The sequence below is a fragment of the Solea senegalensis genome, linkage group LG5 (assembly GCF_019176455.1).
Source record: "Solea senegalensis isolate Sse05_10M linkage group LG5, IFAPA_SoseM_1, whole genome shotgun sequence".
Taxonomy (NCBI): domain Eukaryota; kingdom Metazoa; phylum Chordata; class Actinopteri; order Pleuronectiformes; family Soleidae; genus Solea; species Solea senegalensis.
In genome coordinates this window covers 8,099,433-8,122,941 of record NC_058025.1, presented here as the reverse complement: position 1 = coordinate 8,122,941, position 23,509 = coordinate 8,099,433, and the positions used below count along the sequence as shown (strand labels likewise).

The window sequence follows — 23,509 nt, the reverse complement described above, 5'->3', positions numbered from 1 at the left end:
TCAGGAAAACAATCATGTTTATAATGTGCTTTCAAAGTTTTGGCTCAGTTTTCCTCTTCCTCCTCTTCCTCCTATTCATTCGTACAGTCCCTGAAATATCTCATCTCAGAGGACTGCAGCTAAATGTGATGATAGAGTAATTAACTGCTTCAAAGCATTTGTTATCTCTTATACATCGTACATGCCACTCATTACTCTCAAATGTTTACCATCCTCAGAGTATCTACATGTCACAAACTATATATATATACTGTATATGTATATATATATATATATATATATTACGAAGTTTAGAAACAGGGGCATTAATTCTTGACTTAAGATGCTGATTTTTTTTTTTTTTTTGTTAATAATAAAACATGTTGGAATGGAAATTTCTTTCATTGCTGCCACTGTCAGGGTCTATAAAATCAGAAAGACACAGCATAACCAACACTGGATTCAAACTTATTTTCCAGTGAAAATTGTGAAACTATGCAAAAGGAAACACAGGAATAATACACCTGGAACTCTGCTGACGTTTGTTTTTAGGATTCACCAGGTGCAATGAGGTTACTGTGGAAGGTTGTATGTTAACATTATAAAGCCCTTCTTTAACTATCATAATTATCATCATGTTCTGGGAATAATTTATTTAATGATACTTGAATGACAAGAGGAAAAACAATACTGACCCAGATCAGCTAATAATAGCATTAAGAGTAATAATCATCAATCACATCTGCTGTTTCATCCTTTTCTCCTCATGTCATGTAGCTAAGCACCAGTGTGCTCTTCACTGCTGTATTACATCAGCATTTTCCCTTCATCACGAAGCAGATTATTATTTTTATTTATTTTTTTTTACATCTCAACAATAGTTGAGGAAAAGGATTATAGCCGAGTCCTGCAGCACATGCAGCTGAACCGCAGGCTTTTTAGGCCACAATAATTAAAGTAATGCAGTGGACGAGGAGTCATTTAGTGATGAGCAGAAGCTCAGAGGGTTAATGGCACAGCACAGATGGTGAGGTTTGTCGGTGAAGGTACAGCAGAGTCTGTGCGGCTTTGTTTAACAGAGGAGCCGCGTTTTTAATGAGAGCCGAGGAACCGTGGAAGTGTTGCTGTGCCGTCAGACACTGCAGAGATTCACTGAAGCCCAGCCCCCACACACTTCTGAAAAATGCAGACATGACTGTGACTCACTTACAGGCCACTAGAAGGGGTTGTGTGTCTTTATAAATAAGTGAAGACTCTGCCCCAGTTTGGATTCCATGTGAGCTCAACACACTGTTTCCTTGTGGAGAAAACTCACTGTGTGCTCATACTATTCACTTTCACACTCGTCTACCTTTAAAAAAATGATTGTGGCTGTTGCTGTGTAGCGGTTTCTTTCTTTCATAGTATAAAACATATATTCTTTATTCTAAGTGTTACTAACATATTTCTTCTCTTCTTTCAGCAAAGTACATCGGCTGCTACATTGATAACACACAGAAAAGAGCCCTGAGAGGAGTTTCCTTTTTTGACTACAAAAGAATGACTGTATTCCGTTGCCAGGACAACTGTGCAGAAAGGTATGATGGCAGTAAAAAAAAAAAAAAAGCAAAAAAACCCACAATCCTCCTCCATCAGATATCCCGCTGTTTATTTTATCTTGTTATGCTCAGGCTGATGTTTTAATTAGGAATGGGGGAAGAAACCAAAAGTGTTGTTTCCTTATTTGCAGTGTGTTATAACACCACAGTGGTCAATAATCATCACTGGTTATTGACCAATGAGGCTGTAGCAGGGATTGCTGCCACTGTGAGTTCACTTAATGGATACTCACAAGTCAATACACTTTAATAAATTGAATATAAACATGATTTAAATAGTACAGTGCTGGCCTGGTGATTTATTTTGGTCTGGGGCCCTTTCCCTTACAAATCTTAGTTAAATGAAGGGACTTATTAATTTAACAGTGTTTATTTATTTATTTATTTACAGACATTATGGACTTTTAACTTGTGGAGGAACCTCAATTAGCCTCTGTTATAGACACACATCCGACCAAGGCCAGAAACACCTGCTCTACAACCTCACACCAACTTCCCCCTCACCTTTTTTTACCCCTGGACTAACACCTGGGATTGATCTATGGAATGCATCGAATTACAAACCCCTCACTTATTCATGGAGAGCTATAGGAGCAAAGAGAGAGAGAGAGGGGCCCCATTTTCACCTCTGTCCTCCTTTTGCTTAGAAAAACAGACAAATGAAAGAAAAAATAGCGGCAACAGCACTTGGCAACACACAGACTTTGATTGAAAGCCTGCAGGTTTCATCCTGTGTGAGGCCATGTTAGATGGTTAATTGCATCCGAATGATGTCCTTGGGATTAAATCCTCTATGAAGCAATAGCAAGGAGGCCTTATGTGATGCATTTCTTTCTACAGAAACTCATTTGTAATTGACTTGGCCCTCAGAGCTGGCGTCTCAATCTCAAATGACCTATGAGCCACTGAACATCTAGTCTGGTCATGGTGGAGGAAAAAGCTTCCGTTTAGTCGAGGTCGGCAATATGAGTTTAACATTATATAATGATATCACAATCATTTGGTACAATATCTTTACATCATTTCAAAATAAAAGTGTTAGGAAATGGAACGAATGAAAGAAATGGAAAATAGTTCACATCAAAAAGTATTTATGAAATGAAATCAAAATGAATCTATAAATAAATAAATAAACATACGAAAAAGTGTAGTGTGACAGGTTCTGACGCGTGTAAAAAATGATTCTCCAAGTTCCAAAATCAAGGTATTTATTCCTTCCATTATGTTAAACTTAAACAATTCCATTTAATTGAACCCAAAACAATTATTCAATTATTCAAAATATAACATAACAAGCCATTAAACACGGTTAAAAAAACTGGACCGTATGCCTCTCCTCCTGATAGCGCAACAACCCTGAGATCAACCTGAGGTACTGGTGGGAGGAGCCAAAAACAAAAATGTCTCATACAGAAAGACTTCATTATAACTTCATATTTTGTCACTTGACATTACAAAAAAGTCAAGAAGTCAGTCTGACTAAAACCAGACTAATAAAATAACTGTAAACATGCGATTGGATGTTGAATTACTATCACATGTAAAATCCAGACTGACAATAACACCGAGTTTATGCTTTTACAGAACAGATAGTAGAAACTATACAACTAACAACTACAACCCAACAGCTAAAGATGTTGTAATCCGTGACTTGACTGGTCCACCAGGAAAAGCCTAACAAGAAGAAGCTGAAAGGGGGCGTATCGCCACCTAGTGTTGGGCGACACACGTCATTGAATGAATCATATCTTATCTAGTGCTTGTTTAATGGGACAGTAGTTTGGCAAACTAATAATAATATCAGTTGAACCTCCCTGTCCTTATTCACCACTGATCCTCTTCATTTTGTCTGTCCTTCAGAGGTTACATGTACGCAGGCCTGGAGTTTGGAGCAGAGTGCTACTGCGGTCACAAGATCCAGGCCCCGAACGCCTCGGAGAGCGAATGCAACATGGAGTGTAAAGGAGAGCGGAGCAACCTGTGTGGAGGAGCAAACAGACTGTCCATCTACAGGCTGGAGCTGAGCCATGAGTCAGCGCGCCGCTGTAAGTCTGACTCAGCATGATAAAAAAACAGTTGGCAAAAGTGTGTATTGAGTCACAGAAATGTAATTTAAGATTGTAAAAAGAAAAGTCTGAATTCACGTCCATGCACGGAGACACTGAGAGTACCGAGTATCACACAGGATCCGCTGCATCTTAATGATTCATGTTTGGATCAGAAATTCAATATAAAGCAGCTGCAGTGAGAGGAAAATGTGTGTTTATTTTTGGGTCAACACCACAGGCTGGGAACAGGCTGCCATGTTGTGTTTACCTGTTTCCCCAGAGAGCTGTGGTACCTACAGTACGGCATGTAGCCCCGCGAACTGTGGCCTGCACTCTCAACACATATACAGTCTGCTGACAGCAGAATAAAGCAAGCGCTGGTCAGAAGTGAAAACAATGAGCAATGAGGTAGTTTGAGGGAAGAAAGAAAGAAAGTATCACTTCGGTCTGTACTTTTCCCGTCAGGTAGAAAGTCCCATCTGCAACATGATGACACCTTTTACTTACGCCATCCCCTTCTCTTTTTTTCCTCTCTTTTCTCTTTTCATAGAAATAATCTGTTAATATGAAAGGACGTCAGCACACACACATTCACTCTCTCTCTCACACACAAGTAAGGTTGTGAGGACCAGCCACACGTCCTCACAAGGACTAAATGTCCTCACAAAGATAGGTTTGAATCAAAGTGTGTCTTCACAATCTACTGCAGACATGTATGTACACACACTAACATCTCTGTGTTAAATATGTCATATGTATACTTCGGCAGAACCTTAAAAAGACTAAAAATCAATCTATCAACATATATATATATATATATATATATACACACACATATATATATAGATATACATATATATATGTATTTCTACAGCTAAGGAGAGCACAGCCAACAAGACAGTCATATACTTGGGTTTTGAGCAGAGGCAGGTTAGTTAATCTGCTACACAGCAATTCACATCGACCTGGGGAAATATAAATTCACCCAGAATTCCACTGCATGGCTGAAACCAGCACCAGCCAATGTGCACTTTGAGATATTTTGTGTAGGAAATGACTCAGTACAATGACTGTTAAGGCAGCTGAGTTCCACATACACAGCATAAAAAACACTGCAGCAAAATCCACCTGCCAATGAGTGTCATGCATTTCACAGCTCGTCTCCATCCTCATCTCTGACTAAATGTCTTTACATGCACCATTACACTTAAGTATCTTGAATTTAACTTGTAGTGACCCATAGGAAGCATTATATGATCCAATTTCAATCAATTTGGTTTAGTGAGGTTTTCATTTCTGCTTTTTTTTTCTTGTTTTCCATCAGTCAGACTGCTGAGTCTGCTCTACATGTTTGCGTCTTCACCTATGACCCCGATCTCATGTCATGTGAGAACATCAAAGAGGAAACGTGCAATGTGTTGAGGTGGCTGTTTTGTGGTTTTGCCCACTTAGAGAGCATACTGTTTTTCAATGCAAGTGTGTCGATTCTGCACATACTTCTTACACCTCAGATTATCATGATAAATGTGACATCCCTAAACACTTTTGGGCAAAACCTGTCATCTCGAGTTAGACATTTAAATGTAATCTCTATAGTTATAGCGGTTGCTATGAAGACATTTAATATAGCAATTCACAACCATTAAAGACAAGAAACACAAAAATAAAAACCTTTTTCTTTCAGTTTTGATTCAAATGAAAAAAAACACATTCATTTGATCATTTTCAGTTGTCCCCACTTGATTACATGAATTTATTACAATTTAGATTTGTAAACGTAGCCTGAACAAGAATCTAAGTGTACATTAGCAGCGTTTTAAAGTTTATACGATAACACTGGATGACATCTCCTGACTGTAAAACACAAAAATCCTGAGTACTGTCTAACATTTGTGGTGCTGGCCGTGGTTTGTGGCGGTGAGAAACCATTTCACCGGCTGTGAATCAGTGAAATGTGCACATTTTCAATGGTATCAATTATACTAATACTAATAACATATGCATAAGGTCAGAAATTTCTCAGACTAGAAAACTAATAATTGAACACAAGCGCTTTAAATATACTTAGATGTAACCACTGTAACTGCCAATCTGCTAAATAAACAAACACACAACACCCAATGAAAAGGGAACAGTTCCTTTCTTCTGAATCAGAATCTTCTTGCTGTTGTGATTTATGGCTGAGCCCTTAGAGCAATGAGAGGACATGAGGTTAAAGGTCATCACCTCACTGCAGGAAAGTGAGTGCTGCTATTGGTTCCGTCCAGGTCTCAGGAGACTGTAAGAGAGTCCCAGTGAGATGTCTTTATTAGGACGTCAGAGGAAAGAGGACACGCTGACAGAAGCTGTTTTCCCTTTGTGTAACTGGAGTGAATCTTTCTTTTTCTTCTTGTCAAAGAATAATGTTTTGTTTTGTTCTGTGTGTTTCAGATGGCAGCGCCATTTTCAAGGGTTGTTTCCATCGGCCAGACAATGTCACTGTGGCACTTCCTTTCAACACAGTCATCCAAAACATGTCCGTGGACAAGTGTGTGGACATGTGCACGGAGAAGGTGAGGGAATTCTGGACATCTGTTCATGTGTCACACATTTGTACATGTAGGTCTGTCTGCAGTGTGTAATGGCAGCCATGTTTCAGGAGAAATCACTCGCCGTCCTGGCCGGAGATCGATGTTACTGCGGCTTCCCCACGTCTCTTTTTTCGCTTCATGAGCTGGAGGAAGAGGACAAATGTCTGCACCGTTGCCACGGGGAAGAGTTCGAGAGCTGCGGCAATGACGAGTACTTTGTTGTGTACCAGACGCAGGTTCAAGGTAACGTTTGGCAACGCACACACGTGTCACAATCATAGTCACAACCATATTTTAAAGAATGGCAGTAACCTGATGGCGCTTTTCCACTATACAGTTCCAGGACGGATTGACTCTACTCGGTTCTGTATTGTTTTCCATTACTATAATCCCTCCCACAATGTGGGCGGCCTCATCATAGCACGGCTGCATGAAACTGCCATGACGTTGTTTTGTACGTGACACACACAAACTAGTGACTTGTAAAGCAGCAGTTAATCAGTTAATTAAAAAGATTTGTTCAGTTCAAAAACTGATATAGTACGTGATTCTCCAGGCTTTACAACAGGAAGCTTAGAAGGTCATGTTATACACTCACAGCCACGCTGGTAAATTGTGGGCTTTCCAAAAATACTTGTGTATATACTCGAGCTACACTTCAAACATGCAATTACGCTCTCTTATTCGGCTGCTTCTGTGTCATACATGAAGAAAATAAAATGCAGAGGGAAACCAAAGTGTCACAGGTGCTTTTAAGAGGCAGAGATAAACAGTATATGTGTCAGTCTGTGGCATGACCTCCACTCACAATAGTAAACACGGTGCATGCAGACTGCACTGCTGCTTATGTTGCTTGGCAACACAGTTTCATTTACAAGGAGTTTTACTTAGAAGTATGAGTCACCTGCTCTGTGCAGGACGTAACAGCACAATATTAAGTGTCCGACTCTACCCTGTGTTTCCATTTTATCTGTGTTAATACAAACATACAGAGAAGTGGTACAGTAATATTCACTGAAAATATAAAAATAATACTTTCATGATTTAAGTAAAGAAAAGGTACATTCATACGCGGGTATTGTTATACAGGTTTGAGGAACAAGAGTGAGTCAAAAAAAAAACACACACACACACAAAACTTTCCATGTAATTGACCTTTTCTCTTTCTCTTATGGTATTAAATGTGTTCTCCACCAACTTCCAATCTTTCAACACAATTGTTCTTTTTTCTTTAGCCCCTGATATCACAAAACTTAACTATTAATGAACTGAAAGTAACTCACTTCCTCTTGTCTATTTGAAGGTTGTTGCATTAAAGGTCCACTGTGTATGAATTGGCAACATTTTGTGGCGAGAGTGCACATCGACTCCTTTGCTTCCAGCTCTCTTTCCCAAAAAATGTGAGGGTACTGTGGCCTTCACATACTATCAAGAATGGAGTTGTTTTTCTAATTGTGCTGCTGTAGAAACATGGCAGTATAAATCAAGGTCCTTACCTAAAGGACACATCTAAAATCAGGACACTGAAACACTTGAGTGCTTTTACTTTGAAACAGGAACAGGATGTGTTGTGTTTGCGACAGATAAAGCCACTGAGGTTGTGGTGAAAGATCATTTTCAGTGTATATTTTTTACTGTGGAAAGGGAACTTGACAGGTTGCCAGTTCAAGTCCCCCGCCAGGTCAAGGACTGGGGTATCCGCATTGCTCATTATTAATCGGACACACTAAACTGACTCCGGTTGGTTGTGTTAGGAAGGGCATCCGGTATAAAAAAATTTCTGAATAATATTATAATCTTTAAGTTTCAATAATCTCTTCTCTGTAAAATGAATGTGTTACATTCATCTCTCTATGTCTTTGTTTCCTGTCTTCAGATAACCGCTGCATGGACCGCCACTTCCTCCCCACTCGTGCTAAACAGCTGGTGGCTCTCGCCAGTTTCCCTGGAGCCGGTAACACGTGGGCTCGCCACCTCATAGAGCTCGCCACCGGCTTCTACACCGGCAGCTATTACTTTGATGGTTCCCTTTACAATAAAGGTCTGCCTCAACACATATTTGTAAAACATAAGAGCATGAATTACACTATGTGAATTCAAAATATTTACCGTCTGTGGTCTCACAGGATTTAAGGGAGAGAGGGACCACTGGCGAAGCGGGAGGACGATCTGCATTAAGACGCACGAGAGCGGAAAGAAGGAGATCGAAGCCTTTGATTCCGGCATCCTCATGATCCGAAACCCCTACAAAGCCCTCATGGCAGAATTTAATAGAAAATATGGCGGCCACATTGGCTTTGCATCCCAGGCTCACTGGAGAGGGAAAGGTAAGCAAGTGAAAACGGTTTTGTTTACATCCTTTTAACCTTTCATTCTATCATCATAATGTAAACAAACAAACGCAGACGTGTAAAAGTGTTGTGACAGAGTGTTACGCAAAAGGAGAAAAACAAATCCTTGCTTGGTAAAGTGGTTTTGACCATTTGAGCTAATATGACTGAGTATGAAGTTTTCATTTTTGAAGACCTAAAATCATGTTTATGTCCGCAGGAACAGTCAAAGTGTCTGTTTTTGAGAAATGAGAAATGAAAGAATGAACCAGCTGACCATGACTTCATCTCAGTCGCTCTGCTGAGGTCACCCACTTAAACCCACTTAATTCTAGGAACTGTCTGCACATAAGAGCTCAGTGTGTGCACACACATAAGCATATAAAATACATAAAAAAGGTAAATTTTTAATGAACCAAACTGACGCCTCATCATTTCATAAGAAGCCACTGTGAACAGCCAGTTAGCTTAGCATGGTCTAACGTGGTTTTGTATGTGTATTTATGTAACTTTTTTTTACAAATTTTACTATCGTTCTCAAGAAGGAAAATCTAATTATCCTACAGTTTCATTGATATTTTACATTATATCAATATATTTCTTATTTATATTTATTATTATCTCTTTTGTGGCTTGGTCATTTTGTGTTAAATACAGAGTTTCACACAGTTCAGTGTAAAACCCTGTAATGTTTTATCAGCATGATTATAGTCAAGTTAAATTTCTCTTGTGGTGACGTGATAATTAAACGTAGATTAGTAAAATTAGATATTCTCATATTAACTTGTTTCCAAACATTTTTATTGTAGCTGTCGTTGCATTTTGTCACTTGTGTTTTAAAATCTCCCGATATAATTTCTTTCCAGTTCCAGTGGTGCAGGTGGTCGTTATTTTCAGACATTGATTGCCAAATAATAATAAAGTATATAAATAATGAATTAAATTTCTGTTTGTGTGAGATTTGACTATGAGTATTTTCAGGTTTACCACTTACACAGTTAAATGTGGTCGTTCGGCCTCACATATTAATATTTGAAAATGATCTGGTCTTCATTAAGAGCACTGTATATAAACATACATTATTTATTATTTGTCTCATCTGTCTTGCAGAGTGGCCCGAGTTTGTTAAGAACTATGCCCCTTGGTGGGCGTCCCACACGTTGGACTGGTTGAACTATGGGAAGAATGTCCACGTGGTCCACTTCGAGGAACTAAAGAGGGACTTGTTCCTGCGACTCAAGGGGATGGTTCAGTTTCTGGGTTTGAACGTTTCCGAGGACCGACTGCTCTGCGTTGAGGGCCAGAAAGACGGAAACTTCAAGCGGTCCGGGTTGCGTAAACTAGAATATGACCCGTATACAAGCGAAATGCGAGCAGACATTAATAAACTGATCAGAACAGTAGATACGGTCTTGAGGAAAAGGAACATGTCTGGAGTTCCAGAGGACTATATGCCAAGATGATAAATGTGATCTCCCCCCTCCCTTTCCTCACTTAACTGGTCTGTTCTCTTTTGTAGAATGACATGTCTTTAATAGCCGTTTCAATTATTTTTCTGTAAAGTAATTTAGGTTGAATTTGTCATGCAAAGAAATCAGTGTCTAACCTCCAATTTTCATTTTTTATTCATCTTTGTTTCAATTCTCTGCAGTGTCATGCACTGATAAAGAAAGGGGAGGTTTGGTTTTCATGAACATGAGCAAAAAGCACTTCTTGTCCCTCTCTATGCACATGTAGGTACAACTTTAAGAAAAACCTTTGACCCTAAACGTTCAATGCAGCACAGCAAAGCTGTGTTGTTTGTGCAAAAAAGCATTATTAGATATGAAAGCATTGTTTTCACAATAATGTTCTTTACACACACTTCTTTGAAATGTTTAGCCCTTTTGCTGGAGGAAAATGCAATATGCAGGCTTTAACTACCTGATGATGACACTGTGTGTTTTGTGTAGATTATTCAACTGAGTGTATGTTGTAGAGAAATCATGTTTTTCGATGATGATGATGAAGAACTTCACAGCATTTATTTGTCTCACTGAATAATTTGGTTGTGAGTATTTTTTTTTTCTTCCTGACACTGGACTTGATGCAGAAAATCCAAAAAGCACCCCCGCTGTGCAACACTCGCCCCAAAGATCACTGAGGAATTAGACGTTACGTCACAGACTGGAGGTTCTCGTTAGTAATAGTGATCCTTATATTATGATTTGATCTCAGTTAATCATACTGAATGTGAAAAAGTGTTACCTTTTTATTGCTTTGTTGTGAGAAAAAGCTATGACGGTTAATGCTGGCTGAAAACTAAAGTGTGAAACATCGTGCTCGGATTTTTATAGCAAAGCACGTCTTATAATGGTACTCAATGTGCATATGCATTCAAGATAAGCAAACGATTAAATACATGAAAATGCTGTATAAATAAATAAAGCACTGGGTACTGAGAGACAGAAAACATTAACTGACTTCCATTTTCAATATAATATAAATCTATTTTTATAGTGTATGCTGACACGTCAAAAAAAATTATTTGTAATGCAAAAACAATGAAATGGAAGGTGTTTCTATTTTTAACACATGCTTTAAACTTTATTGGCTCTCACTTGCATTGACAAGCAGGCACTTTCTGAACGTAGGTGTCACATTTGAATGTATTTTCTATGGAATGTAACGTGATAAGCCCCAATAAACCGAGTAAGTTGCATACGTTTCTATTGCGTGCTCTTTTGGATGAAACTCAGACATCTGTAATGGAAGTGAATGAGTGAGTGAGTGAGTAAAAGGAGTAAAGGTCACTTCATTCGTCAGTTGTTGCGTCATTATCATATCATCTGCGTCATAAAGTGGCCTTTTAACGCCATGCTTCGCTGATGTGGGTGGATGAATTTGTCACGGTCTGCTGATCTCATTTAAAGTCATAATATATTACATTTCTGCATTAAAATGTTTTTAAATGACAAGACTTCATATCATCATATAGTTTGAGTAGTGTATTTACATTCAAATTTTTACAACATAATCTGAATATGTAAGACTACATGCAGCATCAGAGTAAATGTCTAGTTAAAACCTTCAACACATGGCAAATGTAGCTTTAAAGGTAAAGCTCCACTATTACTCACTGTTGTTACTGACTGATTCTTACTCACTCAATTTTTCCCTGTGTCCTCCAGTGTTTCATCATCAACAAAACCACCAGATGCTTGTGTTGACATAATTGCTCTCACGTTGTCAATGAACAGGACATATTTTCAAAGACTGACTGTTCTCAAGAAAAGCGTGATTAAATAAGATGGGACATTAGGAATAATTAAAATAATGAGAAAAATAATACTTCGTAGAGAGACATTAAAGAAAAAAACAAAAAAGCAGGTTGGAGCATAAAAAAACAATAACTTTATTTCAGAGATTACAAACCATAATTACAATTTCTTATGCATGAATAAAAATACATGTTTGTTCAACAAACAGCTGTTGTCACTTAGTGGTAACAGCTGGGTTTGTTATATGTACTATATGATTTATGTGGTTATTGTTGTTAGATGTTAGATAAGAATTAATTCATCTCACACAATAAACTTCTTTTCAGAATTTCAGATATCGACCCATTTATTTTCATTTGTCATATTGTTGATATATATGATATACATTCACTAACATACATAGTAGCACACTGTGGCATCATGAACAAACCACATCATACTTGTTTCAAATTTCCTTGTTGCTCGGGCAAAACTTTAAAACATCAGTTAAATGTCAAATGAGCAAAACTAAAATGATTTCTATATGTTCAGAATGTATGCATCATATTTTTATAACAAAAATACATCCATGGGCAGCAGTTTGTTTACTGTACATTGTTTGTGAAACTCCCGCTGAATGAGGCAGAATCCATTGTGCAGAGCAACAGAAGACTTAACATAGATGTTTGTATGTTGGTTTGGATTTGCAGATTCTTCAGGAGTGTGCTTACATAAGTAAAGGTAAATTAAATATCTGCTCTTAACCAACTGTGTCAGGAAAAACAGCAATCTCATTGTCAAATGAGCACAGGGCCTGAAACCATTTCTGTTACCTTTAAATGTGTGTGGAAGCTCTGCAGTCCACAGAGCTGGACCTGGACAGGTACCGGCTTGTGTTGGTGGTGTTGGTGCGTTCGTCCTCCCCCATTGCGTTTGCCATCTTTGAGAAAACGGAGCTCTTGAACTTCCGCTTAAAGTCTTTGCCCATGAATACATACAACACTGGGTTGAGGAAGCTGTTTGTGGCTGCCAAAGATGTGCCTACTTTGAGTCCAGTGATTAAAATATTATGATTTAGGCTGTGGGGATTCAGCTCAAGTAGCACAAACACGTGGTAGGGCAGCCAGCAGATGAAGAAAGCAGCCACTAGTGCGGTCATCACTCTGAAGGGTTTGGAGGACCTGGCCATCCTGTTGGTGCGGAGCTTGAGGATGATGACAGAGTAGCAAATGATGATGATGAGAAAGGGGACAACAAACCCCGCAAGGAAGCGGCTCAGTGCAACTATCTTGTGGCTGTGCTGGTTTAATGTGTAGTTGTTGAAGCAAATGGTACGACCCAGGTGGCTGCTAACGTCGCGGAAAATTACAGAGGGGAAACTCAAACCGATGGCCAGAGTCCAGGCCAGCAAAACAACAGCGGACGCCTTCTTGACAGTGCGCCGGTTCTGGGCCCAAACTGGAGCCATGACAGAGATGCAACGGTCGATGCTGATAATGACGAGGAGGAAGATGCTGCTGAACATGTTGAGGAACATCACAGTGGAAGTGAATTTGCACAAGAAGAGGCCAAAGACCCACTCCTCCATCACCATGTTGGTGATGCTGAACGGCAGGAAAGCACAGAAGATGAAGTCTGAGATAGCAAGGCTCAAGTACCACGTGGTGTTGACCGTCTTCTTCATCTTAAAGCCAGAAATCCAGATGACCAGAGCATTTCCACAGAAGCCCAGCAGGAAAATTAGCACACTGACCACCAGGAGAAGCACACACATGATTTCCTTAAAACACATTGGTTCATGGTGAAAAGAATGCCCCTCGTGTGGCGTTGAATCGTTTTCATAGGTGTAGTTGTAGTCCAGATTATAGTCATCAAATTCATAATCAGGCATATTCACTTTCCTTAAGAATGACAGCTGTGGAGAAAGTGGGGACAAAAAGATAATTAACATTTGGTATCAAATTCAACATCATTTTTCAATGAAAGTTAAAATATTATGGAGTGAAATAATACCTGCAGGACGGAGGACAGATTTCACTGCTGTTGGTTTGATCGTGTCCAGAGCTGAGTGTCCACAGAGCTGAGATGCTTTTGTTGATGAGTTAGGGAAGCCACATAACCCACAATCAGCTGACCATGTGGTTTCTCAACACTTCCATCCCCTAAAAACTTTCAGTACTGCATTTTTAAGATGGTGCATCTAATAAGGCTCATATGTGTTATTCATATTTATGGATGATTTCATATAATAACAATGAGAAGGATACACTGAAAACACCCTTAATTAAATCAAAACTCGCAACAAACAAAAATAGTGGTGTTATTAAAATCAGTGAGTCACCACCTGTCCTGTACTTTTGTAACAAATAAAGCTTTAAGTTTTATTAAAACATCAGAATCAGTTTAATTTCACTTACAGGTCCACATTTTAGCATAGACTTGAGTATGTGTTTACGCGCATACTTTAAAAATACAGCCATTTTAAAATGATAAAGGTGCTTGATGTGGCAACATTTGTCTCAAGATTTCTGATGAGGATATAAAAGTTGAGTATCAAATGGATTGTTGAAGACCTCTTTATTTCTTTGCAAAGAGAGAGTCAAGATGGAAAACACATCAGAGGCAAGTCAAAATGTCTCTAAGGGTTCTTACGTCATGAACTTATGTGTAGCACACAAAAAGCCCCTGTGAAAGAAGAAATATGGCTTTGGGTCCCAGGAACAGAAAGATTAGCCAATCACTTATGTGTGGACATTACCCAGTGTGGCGTGAATGTTTAGACTAAAAGTATTTTGAACTAAACTATGCACGTATAAGGTTAAAGGTGAAGAATTCTATTAGATATTCCTTCGTTTTGTTTTTTTAAGATAAAATACTAACAAGGTTAAAAGCAGTAAAATATTTTGTTATGTTCTCGACTGCAAAAAGAGAAGTATCTTCATTATCGCACACAGACGTCCTCCCCTGTGTTAGTGTTGTGACTCTGTGGTTTCTCTTTTCTCTGTAAGACGTTCATCTGTGGCTAGATGTATCTGCTAAAAATCATCTGATGAGAAAGACGCATAGGAAACTAACCAAGATGGGCAAGATTGCGACAACAAGAGTCCTTGATCTGATGACTTCGGAGAACGTGCTAAGAAAGAGGAAACACATATGTTCCTAATCTTGCTTTGAGGAGTGTATCATAACTGAGGAGGACAGAAGGACATTCATCACACTGTATTCCTCATTCCTCTGAAAATTCCCATGGTTAAGTAGTGGTTCTAAAGAAGTGAACCCAGGTGCTGAGACAGACAAATGGTTGGCAGGTTGTAGGTCAAAAGCTAAATCACTGAAGATGGTGACAAGATGGGGTGTGGAAACCAGCAGAGGAGGGCTGTGGTAAGACATGTGATGCAGTGAGGATTTGAGCAGCAGAAGATGGAGGACACTCGGCGCTGGTGCCAATCCCAGCTGACATAGGGTGAAAGGCAAAAGACTACTACGGATCTTAGGACAATTAACCAGCATCTGGGCCGCAAGGCGCTGTCCAGTGCTGCATTCAAGCCTGTGTTTTACTTCAGTTAGTTTTACTTTCTCGCAGGGAGGAGGAAAGACACTGGCGATGACAGGTTGGCAGGCCTTTTTGTAACAGAGGGGTTTCCATACTGTAACTGACTAAATAGTATGACTATGATTATTACTAGGGATGTAACGATTACCAGTATGACGATAAACCGTGGTAAAATTCCCGACGGTTAGTACTACCGTTTCAAATTTTATTTATCGTTAAAACCGTGATTGATTACCGCAACCGATTACTGAAAAACTCACAGTGATACTGCTCATTTCCTGGAAAAGCAGCAGCACCTGAACGGCACTTGCTCAGAAGCAGGCCCGCATGCGCAGTTTCAACTGTTTGTCCTGTGACAACACGGCTGAAGCCACCTGCGCTCCAGAGATTTCCCGAAGATTTCCAGAAGTCTGGGCATATTTTGTATTTTTAAAGGATGTTGATGATAAAATAATTGAAGACAATCAACCCTTGTGCAGAAAGTGCAAAAAAAAAAAACTCTGTGAAGGGGGTAACACTTCCAATTACACGACCGCTGCTACTTAATTATTATCCGACACAGAGAGAGGACCTGTGTGTGTGTGCACGTGTCAGTCAGTCAGATGATAATTATTAATAATAATAATAATAATCATATAATATAAAATATATATTTTTTAAATAAAATTTAAAACATTCCAGTGTGTGTGTTCAGTATTTTTTGAACATTTTGAACACATCTAACAATACTGTGATAATATTGATAACCGTGATAATTTTGGTCACAATAACCGTGATATGAAATTTTCATATCATTACATCTCTAATTATTACTATACGATAAGAGCTAGTTCAATCCTGCAAATACCATGGAAACTCCGTCCAGGTGACACTGGATCGTGGTTTACTAAAGGAAAGGAAATACTGCTGTTGTGTAGTTTATTGAAGCAGCATCAGTAACATCTACTGTCACATGATGATAGCGAGGCTCAGTATTTTACCATTCAGAATAAAATGAATACAATATTGATGAGACTTCTCTGAGTAGCTTTGAAAAAAAATGATTCAACTTTAACTCAATCGAGTTAAAGTGTTGCACCAATCTCAGCTGACATAGGGCAATGGGCAGGGTACACCCTGGATCCCTATGATCAATTTAGAGTGTCCAATTTACCTAATCCTCATATTGCATGTTTTTGGACTGTGGGAGGAAGCCGGAGAACCCGGAGAAAACTAAATCAGCTAAATCACTCTGTCATTATATGAAATCAGAACACAGAGAGCAGCTGCTTTTTACAAGGTTGTCCGGAAAAAAAATTTAACATCGAGACATTACATAAATAGATACGGATTTATTTGTCCCTTGAGAAATTCTCTGTGCACCACTCAGCAGACGAGCAGACAAACATTGAACAGCAGACGTCAACACCTGTTACAGTACAACAACACAAATGGTACAATAATCGCACAAATCTGTGAAATCCGTGAAACATCACCCCCGTGAAATTTCATCGAAATCTGTCAAGTACTTTTTGAGTTATGCTGCTCATAAACAGACAACTGCAGACAAAAACATCATCTCCTTGGCACTGGTGAAAAATGGGCTGCTGTGGTTTCAGAATGATGTGAAATGAATGCAAAATGTTACAGAAAAGGTTTTTCACTGTGGTCGACCTATGGCGACACCTCTCCATCCCATAATGGTGTATATATGTACAACTTGATTACCTTGACAGTTTTTGACAGAGGATAATCTGTGATTTATTAGACTGAGTCCTATATTCCTCTGCCATTGACACAACAATCTAAATGTATAGAGCCACTGCATATGTTGTTGGTTAAAAAAATATATATAATACCCAAGGTTTAGGAGCAGTCCATGCTGACATTGAATTCACATTTATCCTTCCAATCCTATCCTGCTTTATAAAATAGACGGCACCCAGAGAAAGCCAGTGACAGCCTCTGGTCACCAGGGCAGCACTGAATTATGAGGCTGTCCTTCAACAGACGATGTTATTTCAATCACTTGCTGTATCATAATGGAGTGTCCTTGAGAATCTTGAACACAATGACCTCTCTACAGAGTGAGGAAGCTGACAAGGAATTCTTCCTTTGTGACTAAATTAACCATTGTCCTGCAAAGGTTTACGGAAACGGCATCAAACATGACCCTACTATTTAATAAAAAATATTTACAATTAGCCATACTTCAAGGCGAGTACATAAATCATATTTACTTCTAATTTTCTTTGAGCACATTTTTGTATCCAACAACCCAAAGCTCAGTTTAATTTTATCTCAAAGCTCAAGTTGTATGTGTCACTGTAATTAAAACCTGTATACGTATAAGTAAAGGAAAAAACTGATTCTTAGATTCATCATGATTCAGACATGGACGATTCTGACTTAAATGATTCTCACGACACTCAACAACTAAACCAAAACAGAAGTGCGGTGAGAATATGGAAATGACTTATGACTTAAATGACTTAAACTGAGGTTTAAACAACCTCAGTTGACCAAAGTGCTGCACAGGCACAACAAATACTCTGCAGAAACAGGTAACACAAACAAAAAAGCAAACTCCAAAATAAATATAGAAATATATAATATAATAAGAAAGAAGCAGCGCAGTAGAAAAATGGCTCATCCTGAATAGAATGCCAAGGAGAAGAGGTGCGTTTTCTATAGCTGCTCTTACATGAGAATGTGAACTACTCTATAGACTGAGGGCAGCCAATGAAAAGGCTCCGTCACCTCTGGTTTTATACCTTATTCTTAGAACATCCAGAAGCGATCTAATTACTCTGGCAGGAGTCTGTAGATGTATCAAATCACATAAGATGGGGCCAGCACATTTAGAATCTTAAAAACAAGCAAAAGAAAAATCTTAAAATCAATCTTGAACCATTACATTACATGTCATTTAGCAGATGCTTTTATCCAAAGTGACTTACAAGGGAAATTAGTACAACCTGTCAGGGGTGGAGTTAAACTTGCGACTATGAAGTCTTTTGCACACTCCACCCCCGAGCCACACAGGAAGCCAGTGTTATGTGGTCTTGCTTTGTTTGTCCAGTTTAGAAGACGAGCTGTTGCATTTTGCACGCGCTGCAGACAAAGATAAACATATATACTTATAAACATACATACATATATATACACACACACATACACATTTTATATATATATATATATATATATATATATACATACACATATATATACATATATATGTGTGTGTGTGTGTATATATATATATATATATAGAAGAGGTGCGTTTTCAAAAAAATTTTCTCATTTCACTTCACGATTGTGTGTTCAAATGAATACATTTATGTTTCTGGTCCTAGCATGGCAAAATGTTGAAAAGTTAAAGGGGTGCAGATATTTATGCAACCCACTGTGTGTATATATATATATATATATATATATATATATATATATATATATATATATATATATATATACACACACACACATTCACAGGCATTTTATATATATATATAATATATATTTTACTCACTCACTCACACTCCTGAGCTGCTCTCCTCGTCTACATTTTGCTGAAAGCTCCTCTCCTGCAGTAGATCAAGTTCCACTCCTGTCTGCCAGCCTGCCATTTCAATTGTATTCTAAAGTAACTCGAGCATTATTGCAACATTAGCGTCTTCTCCTTGAAACTCACTGTATAGATTATAGTTTAGCAGAGATGCATCAGTCAACAGCATAAATTTGTTTATCTAGAATCCACATCCGCATCACAGAAGAAAATTGAAAAGTGATTTTTTTTTTTATTATAGTATCAGATTGTAGTATTCAGTGGCTGGGAATGATCTGTGGAACTAATGCTTTCAACTCAGGAAATGATGGTGTCACTTCATACAACTCAGCTCTATCTTTAATCATTAGAACAATAGTTTTGCACTGTTTAAATGGAGAATAGTACAGAAAACCACCATGTCCAAGTAATTGCTTGATCTGAATTGGAATGAGTTTAGTGCTGTGAGTTGAGCTCAGTCTCTTTTTTCCTTATTGTTTGTTTCAACAAACTAATGGGAAATTATTTAACAAGACACAACTTCTTGAAAGTCATTTGTCTGTGATCAGTCATAACTGAATTTCCCTTGTTTCCGTTGCACCAAACTAGAAAAATATATATTATTTATTAGCACAGGTACAGTATACGACCGTGCTCATGTCTGTCTGAACGCCCTGCAGCACAAAGTTCACAGATAAGTCAATCACCAAATCCCAGTTTTTAGAGCAGAATTATTGATCTCCTCTGAATGTGACATGAGTGTTATCGACAGTAGCAACACGTTTCTGAAATAGGTCACATGGCTACAACTGAGAGACTGAAGAGGAGTTTTTACACTCAGGCCACCTGGATCCTTAACACATGAAAAGGTTGCTTTTAAATATTACTTTATGAACCTCAAATGGAACAACTGACAAAAACATACTTTGTTTTTTTCCTCAATGCAAAGACCTTTATCTGTCCTGAAGCAGTGTGACTGTGAATGTACAGTACAATAAACACACGTTATTAAGTTTGACTGTTTTACAGTTTTTCATCATCTTGCTTAATTTTTCCAAGTGCTTCATTCATTTACTGGAAATCAAGTTTTAAAATAAGGAGATAAAGGGGTTGAGGTTCACACCTGACCCCTTCAAAAAGAAAAAAGCCAGTACTATTACTAATATGTTATGCTCATGAAGTGTGGTTCTGTGCAGACAAGTCATCTCGTCAATACGAATTACAATATCCTTGTTCTTATTCAATCAGTATATTGTTAGTGTTATTTTTAACAAATTAGTTGCATGCAAACTTGCAATTCACAGTACAGATAATAAAAATCTATTTTGAAACTTTAATGACGTGAAATTGCTAGTTAGAGTCTGTATGTGTTTGCTTGTTGGCCAAGATACATAATGTTTTAAACAGTATGATGGCACATTATCACACATTAAAACATAACCTTGAGTTTATTTGTGTTTAGGGGGGCGAAGGTGAACTTTCTACATCCAACCACCTTCAAAAGTTGTCAAAGTGTAAACAGACTGTGAAACAATAACAGCTATACCTACTTAGACGCCCACATAAATACAGGAGGATTAGAGTTGGGTTGTTGCCAACAGTAACGGACGGAGCAGCTTGTTAAATCCTTACATTAACAAGATTGTATCTACATACCTTGAAGGGAAAATTACAGTGTTGCTACGTCCTTCACACAAGAGACGGTATAATTGTCATCTTTAATATTATTTCAGGAAGGAGTAACAAATTGTTTTCAAGATTTATTCAAGTTCAATCATTTTTTTTACAGAGTTATACAGCTATGAAAACATAGATATATAACTCTGTAAAAACTAGAATTACTTCCTGTTTTTTAATCAAAACTTCTGTCTGGACATTTAGTTTCTGAAACATGCTGATGGAGCTCAGCTGTTTGAACTTTACTGTAGGAGGAGAGTTCATAACACTGACGTGATGAAAAAACACTTCCATGTTCTAAGGGCTGGAAAAGAGCAGCTTTTGTTTTCTTCACCGACTGCTGTCATTTTTGGTGCCAGAATAAAAAGTATCGTAAATAAAGAATAAATACAATAATAAAGCAAACGCTTGTATCTGTGACGACAAAGCAAGTCAATTTGTGGAACTTCTTTCCTTTTGAGAGTGGCCTTGCTCAACAAAATTATGATTTTATGTCTGTTCAATTCTGTGATCTTTGTCATTTGGAATAGAACACTGAAAATGAACATTGGCAAACTTCGATTAAGTTAAACTCATGTGTATGTAATGCTTAATGCATGTTTTCACAGCAGCCATTGTTGAAATAATACATTTAAGGCCCTGGGGCCCCAACCCGGCCCGCAAACGTTTTTTCTGTTCCATGAAGTCCTCACAGTTTACCTCAAGTTGACACCTGCTCAGCTCAAGTGACAGATTAACGTTGTGGTAATAGCAGTTGTGATGACAGAATAGGGGTGAAGATGAGAAACGGCTTTAGAAACAGAAAAGTTGACACAGAATCTCATATTCTTGAACCAAGAGTGGACGTCTCAATATTTTTCACGAGTCAGTTCAAAGTCTGATATGGTGAGACAAATGAAGAGACAATCCTGTAGGCTCTGTGGAGTTCTACATAAAGTTACTGCAAATATAGATTTCACATCTCACACCATTGCAATTTTATATAGTAAAACACAGCCACAGGAAAGAAAATGTATCAGATCAGTGAGGTTACACGTGGCAGCTAAAACAATTTATATTTTTAACACATTTTAACTTCCATCCATCCATCCATCCATCTTTTACCACTTTATCCTGCACAAGGGTCACGGAGGGTACCATTTTTACTTTTAAAATGCATATTAAGATGGGTTTAATGATTATTTCTTTAAATCTTTTTACTTGAGGCCCTTTGTTTGCTTCATTTATGTCAGTGCGGCCCTCTGGAAAACACATTTGCTGTTCCTCCCCTGCTGTGGAAGACATTTGTTCTTATAAAGGTTTGTTCTTTTAATACCGTATGGACATTTTGTGTATTTTCTAGTTGTATTCTTTAGAAAAAGAGAGAAATAACCATCTATGGTCATTATAGTATTATTAAAAAAAACAAATCTGATGGAGACTATTAAAGCCTCATAACACAATCAAACACATTTGGCTCCTATAGAGACTTTTGCACAATATTGCAATTCATTTGTGATTTATTATTATCATGTGTCTAATATTTCACTGCTGACAGAAATCAATGAGGGGTTGTGAGTTTTTAATACACTGATGGTATGATTAGGTTCCTCTGCCTCAAAAAAAAAAAGCTGCCATCCTGAATTTGCTACAAACAAGTTATCAAACAGCCGACGGCAAACATCAGTCATATTGAATTGTGTCTACTAGTGTTTTAAGAAGCTCTAATTTTATTTTGCACTTCCTGTACGTTACCAGAGAAACCAAACCAAAGTCAACCAGCACTCTGCTCTCACTGCCTGAAGAAAATAATGAGCCGCCCACAGTCGCTGAGTCATTGCTGTATGTTGTCAGATGAGCTCGTTAGTGCTGCAATTGGTAAATTTGACAGAGCTCGTCTTGCAACCCCATTCCACTGAGTGGGAAAAGCCATGGTGGAAGTGGAAGATAATAAGTGAGAGAGCAAGAAAAGCCTGAGGGATGTCCCTGCACCTGCATGGTAATGGCTGCCCGTCAGTGGAGAGCTAATTATTTCTGCCTCCTATCAGTCTGTCAGATCATTTACTCACCTCTCAGCCTTGAGGCCCTGACAAAGCACAGGAGAAAATATCTATAATCTTATATGTGGGACCAGGTGGAGTGGTAGACCAGATGAAAATATAGACAGTGTGTTTGCATCCTTAACTGACTTTTCCAACAGTCAACATACAAATAAGTGAAATATCTGTCAGAAACCTAGCTTTGAATTTAAAAAATAACAATTTATTGGAACATTTCATAAGATGGTTGGACTAAAGAACTAAGCCTCTTGGATGAGAGGTGAAACATCTTCAAGGAATCTACATTTACGATCATCTAAATACAGTACTTTGTATTTTCTTTTCCAAAGTTATATGTAAAAGTTCAATTAGAAATAAATAAACGCAGAACATTCTTTGCCACTTCACTCACTCTTTAAAGATCTGCATTACAGGTTTATAAAAATTTTCCAGCAGCTGGAGGGCAGGCGGACAGATGACTGTTGTGAAACAGTGATATTTCGTCTAGAACCTTGTTGCTGGCTGTTTTAATTGCTCTGATTTTTAATGCAGGAGCTCCTGGACAAGGTGAGAAAGACCAAAGCCAACAATCTGTCCTCTGTGATAGTAAGTAGAAAAAACAAGACATCTTAACCGTTAAGAAGTGAAGGTTAAGACTTAACCTCTCAATTTACAACAGCAACTGTCAGATTGAAAATAAGCCTGTGGATCTTACATTTAGGAGCAAACCCTCCATATAGATCAGTATTTTAGATGCTAACAGCAAAGGACAGTTGTTACTCCCAGTGTAGCTTTCCCTCACTCTGTGTCAACCATTTTGCATTCCCCTCAATCTCTGCTCTCTGAGCCATCCATACTCAGAGTGGAAAGAGAGCCACCATCCCTCTCTCTCCAACTGTCTAATGAGATCCTCCATCTCTGACACCCGGCTCTGTCAGCCAGAACAAAGCCTCTTCTCAGACATAAAAGCGAGC

The 23,509-nt window shown here is 38.3% G+C and overlaps 2 protein-coding genes across 2 annotated transcripts in view; one reads left to right on the top strand and one right to left on the bottom strand.

The window, feature by feature from the left end:
* wscd2 (WSC domain containing 2) overlaps window positions 1-10,547 on the top strand; it is a 36,640-nt gene extending 26,093 nt beyond the window's left edge. The window contains exons 3-9 of the mRNA XM_044025711.1: window positions 1,442-1,556; window positions 3,438-3,622; window positions 6,056-6,177; window positions 6,264-6,438; window positions 8,072-8,236; window positions 8,322-8,522; window positions 9,636-10,547. Coding sequence (XP_043881646.1) covers window positions 1,442-1,556; window positions 3,438-3,622; window positions 6,056-6,177; window positions 6,264-6,438; window positions 8,072-8,236; window positions 8,322-8,522; window positions 9,636-9,988 — 1,316 coding nt within the window. The 3' untranslated portion in view covers window positions 9,989-10,547. The remainder of the gene's footprint in view (window positions 1-1,441; window positions 1,557-3,437; window positions 3,623-6,055; window positions 6,178-6,263; window positions 6,439-8,071; window positions 8,237-8,321; window positions 8,523-9,635) is intronic.
* A 1,348-nt stretch (window positions 10,548-11,895) lies between these two features.
* cmklr1 (chemokine-like receptor 1) lies at window positions 11,896-13,945 on the bottom strand. Its single transcript, XM_044025712.1, has 2 exons — window positions 13,778-13,945; window positions 11,896-13,679 (listed from the first exon to the last, which is right to left on the bottom strand). The coding sequence occupies exon 2, from the start codon at window positions 13,653-13,655 to the stop codon at window positions 12,600-12,602; it is 1,056 nt and encodes a 351-aa protein (XP_043881647.1). The 5' UTR covers window positions 13,656-13,679; window positions 13,778-13,945; the 3' UTR covers window positions 11,896-12,599.
* Window positions 13,946-23,509: the final 9,564 nt, after the last annotated feature.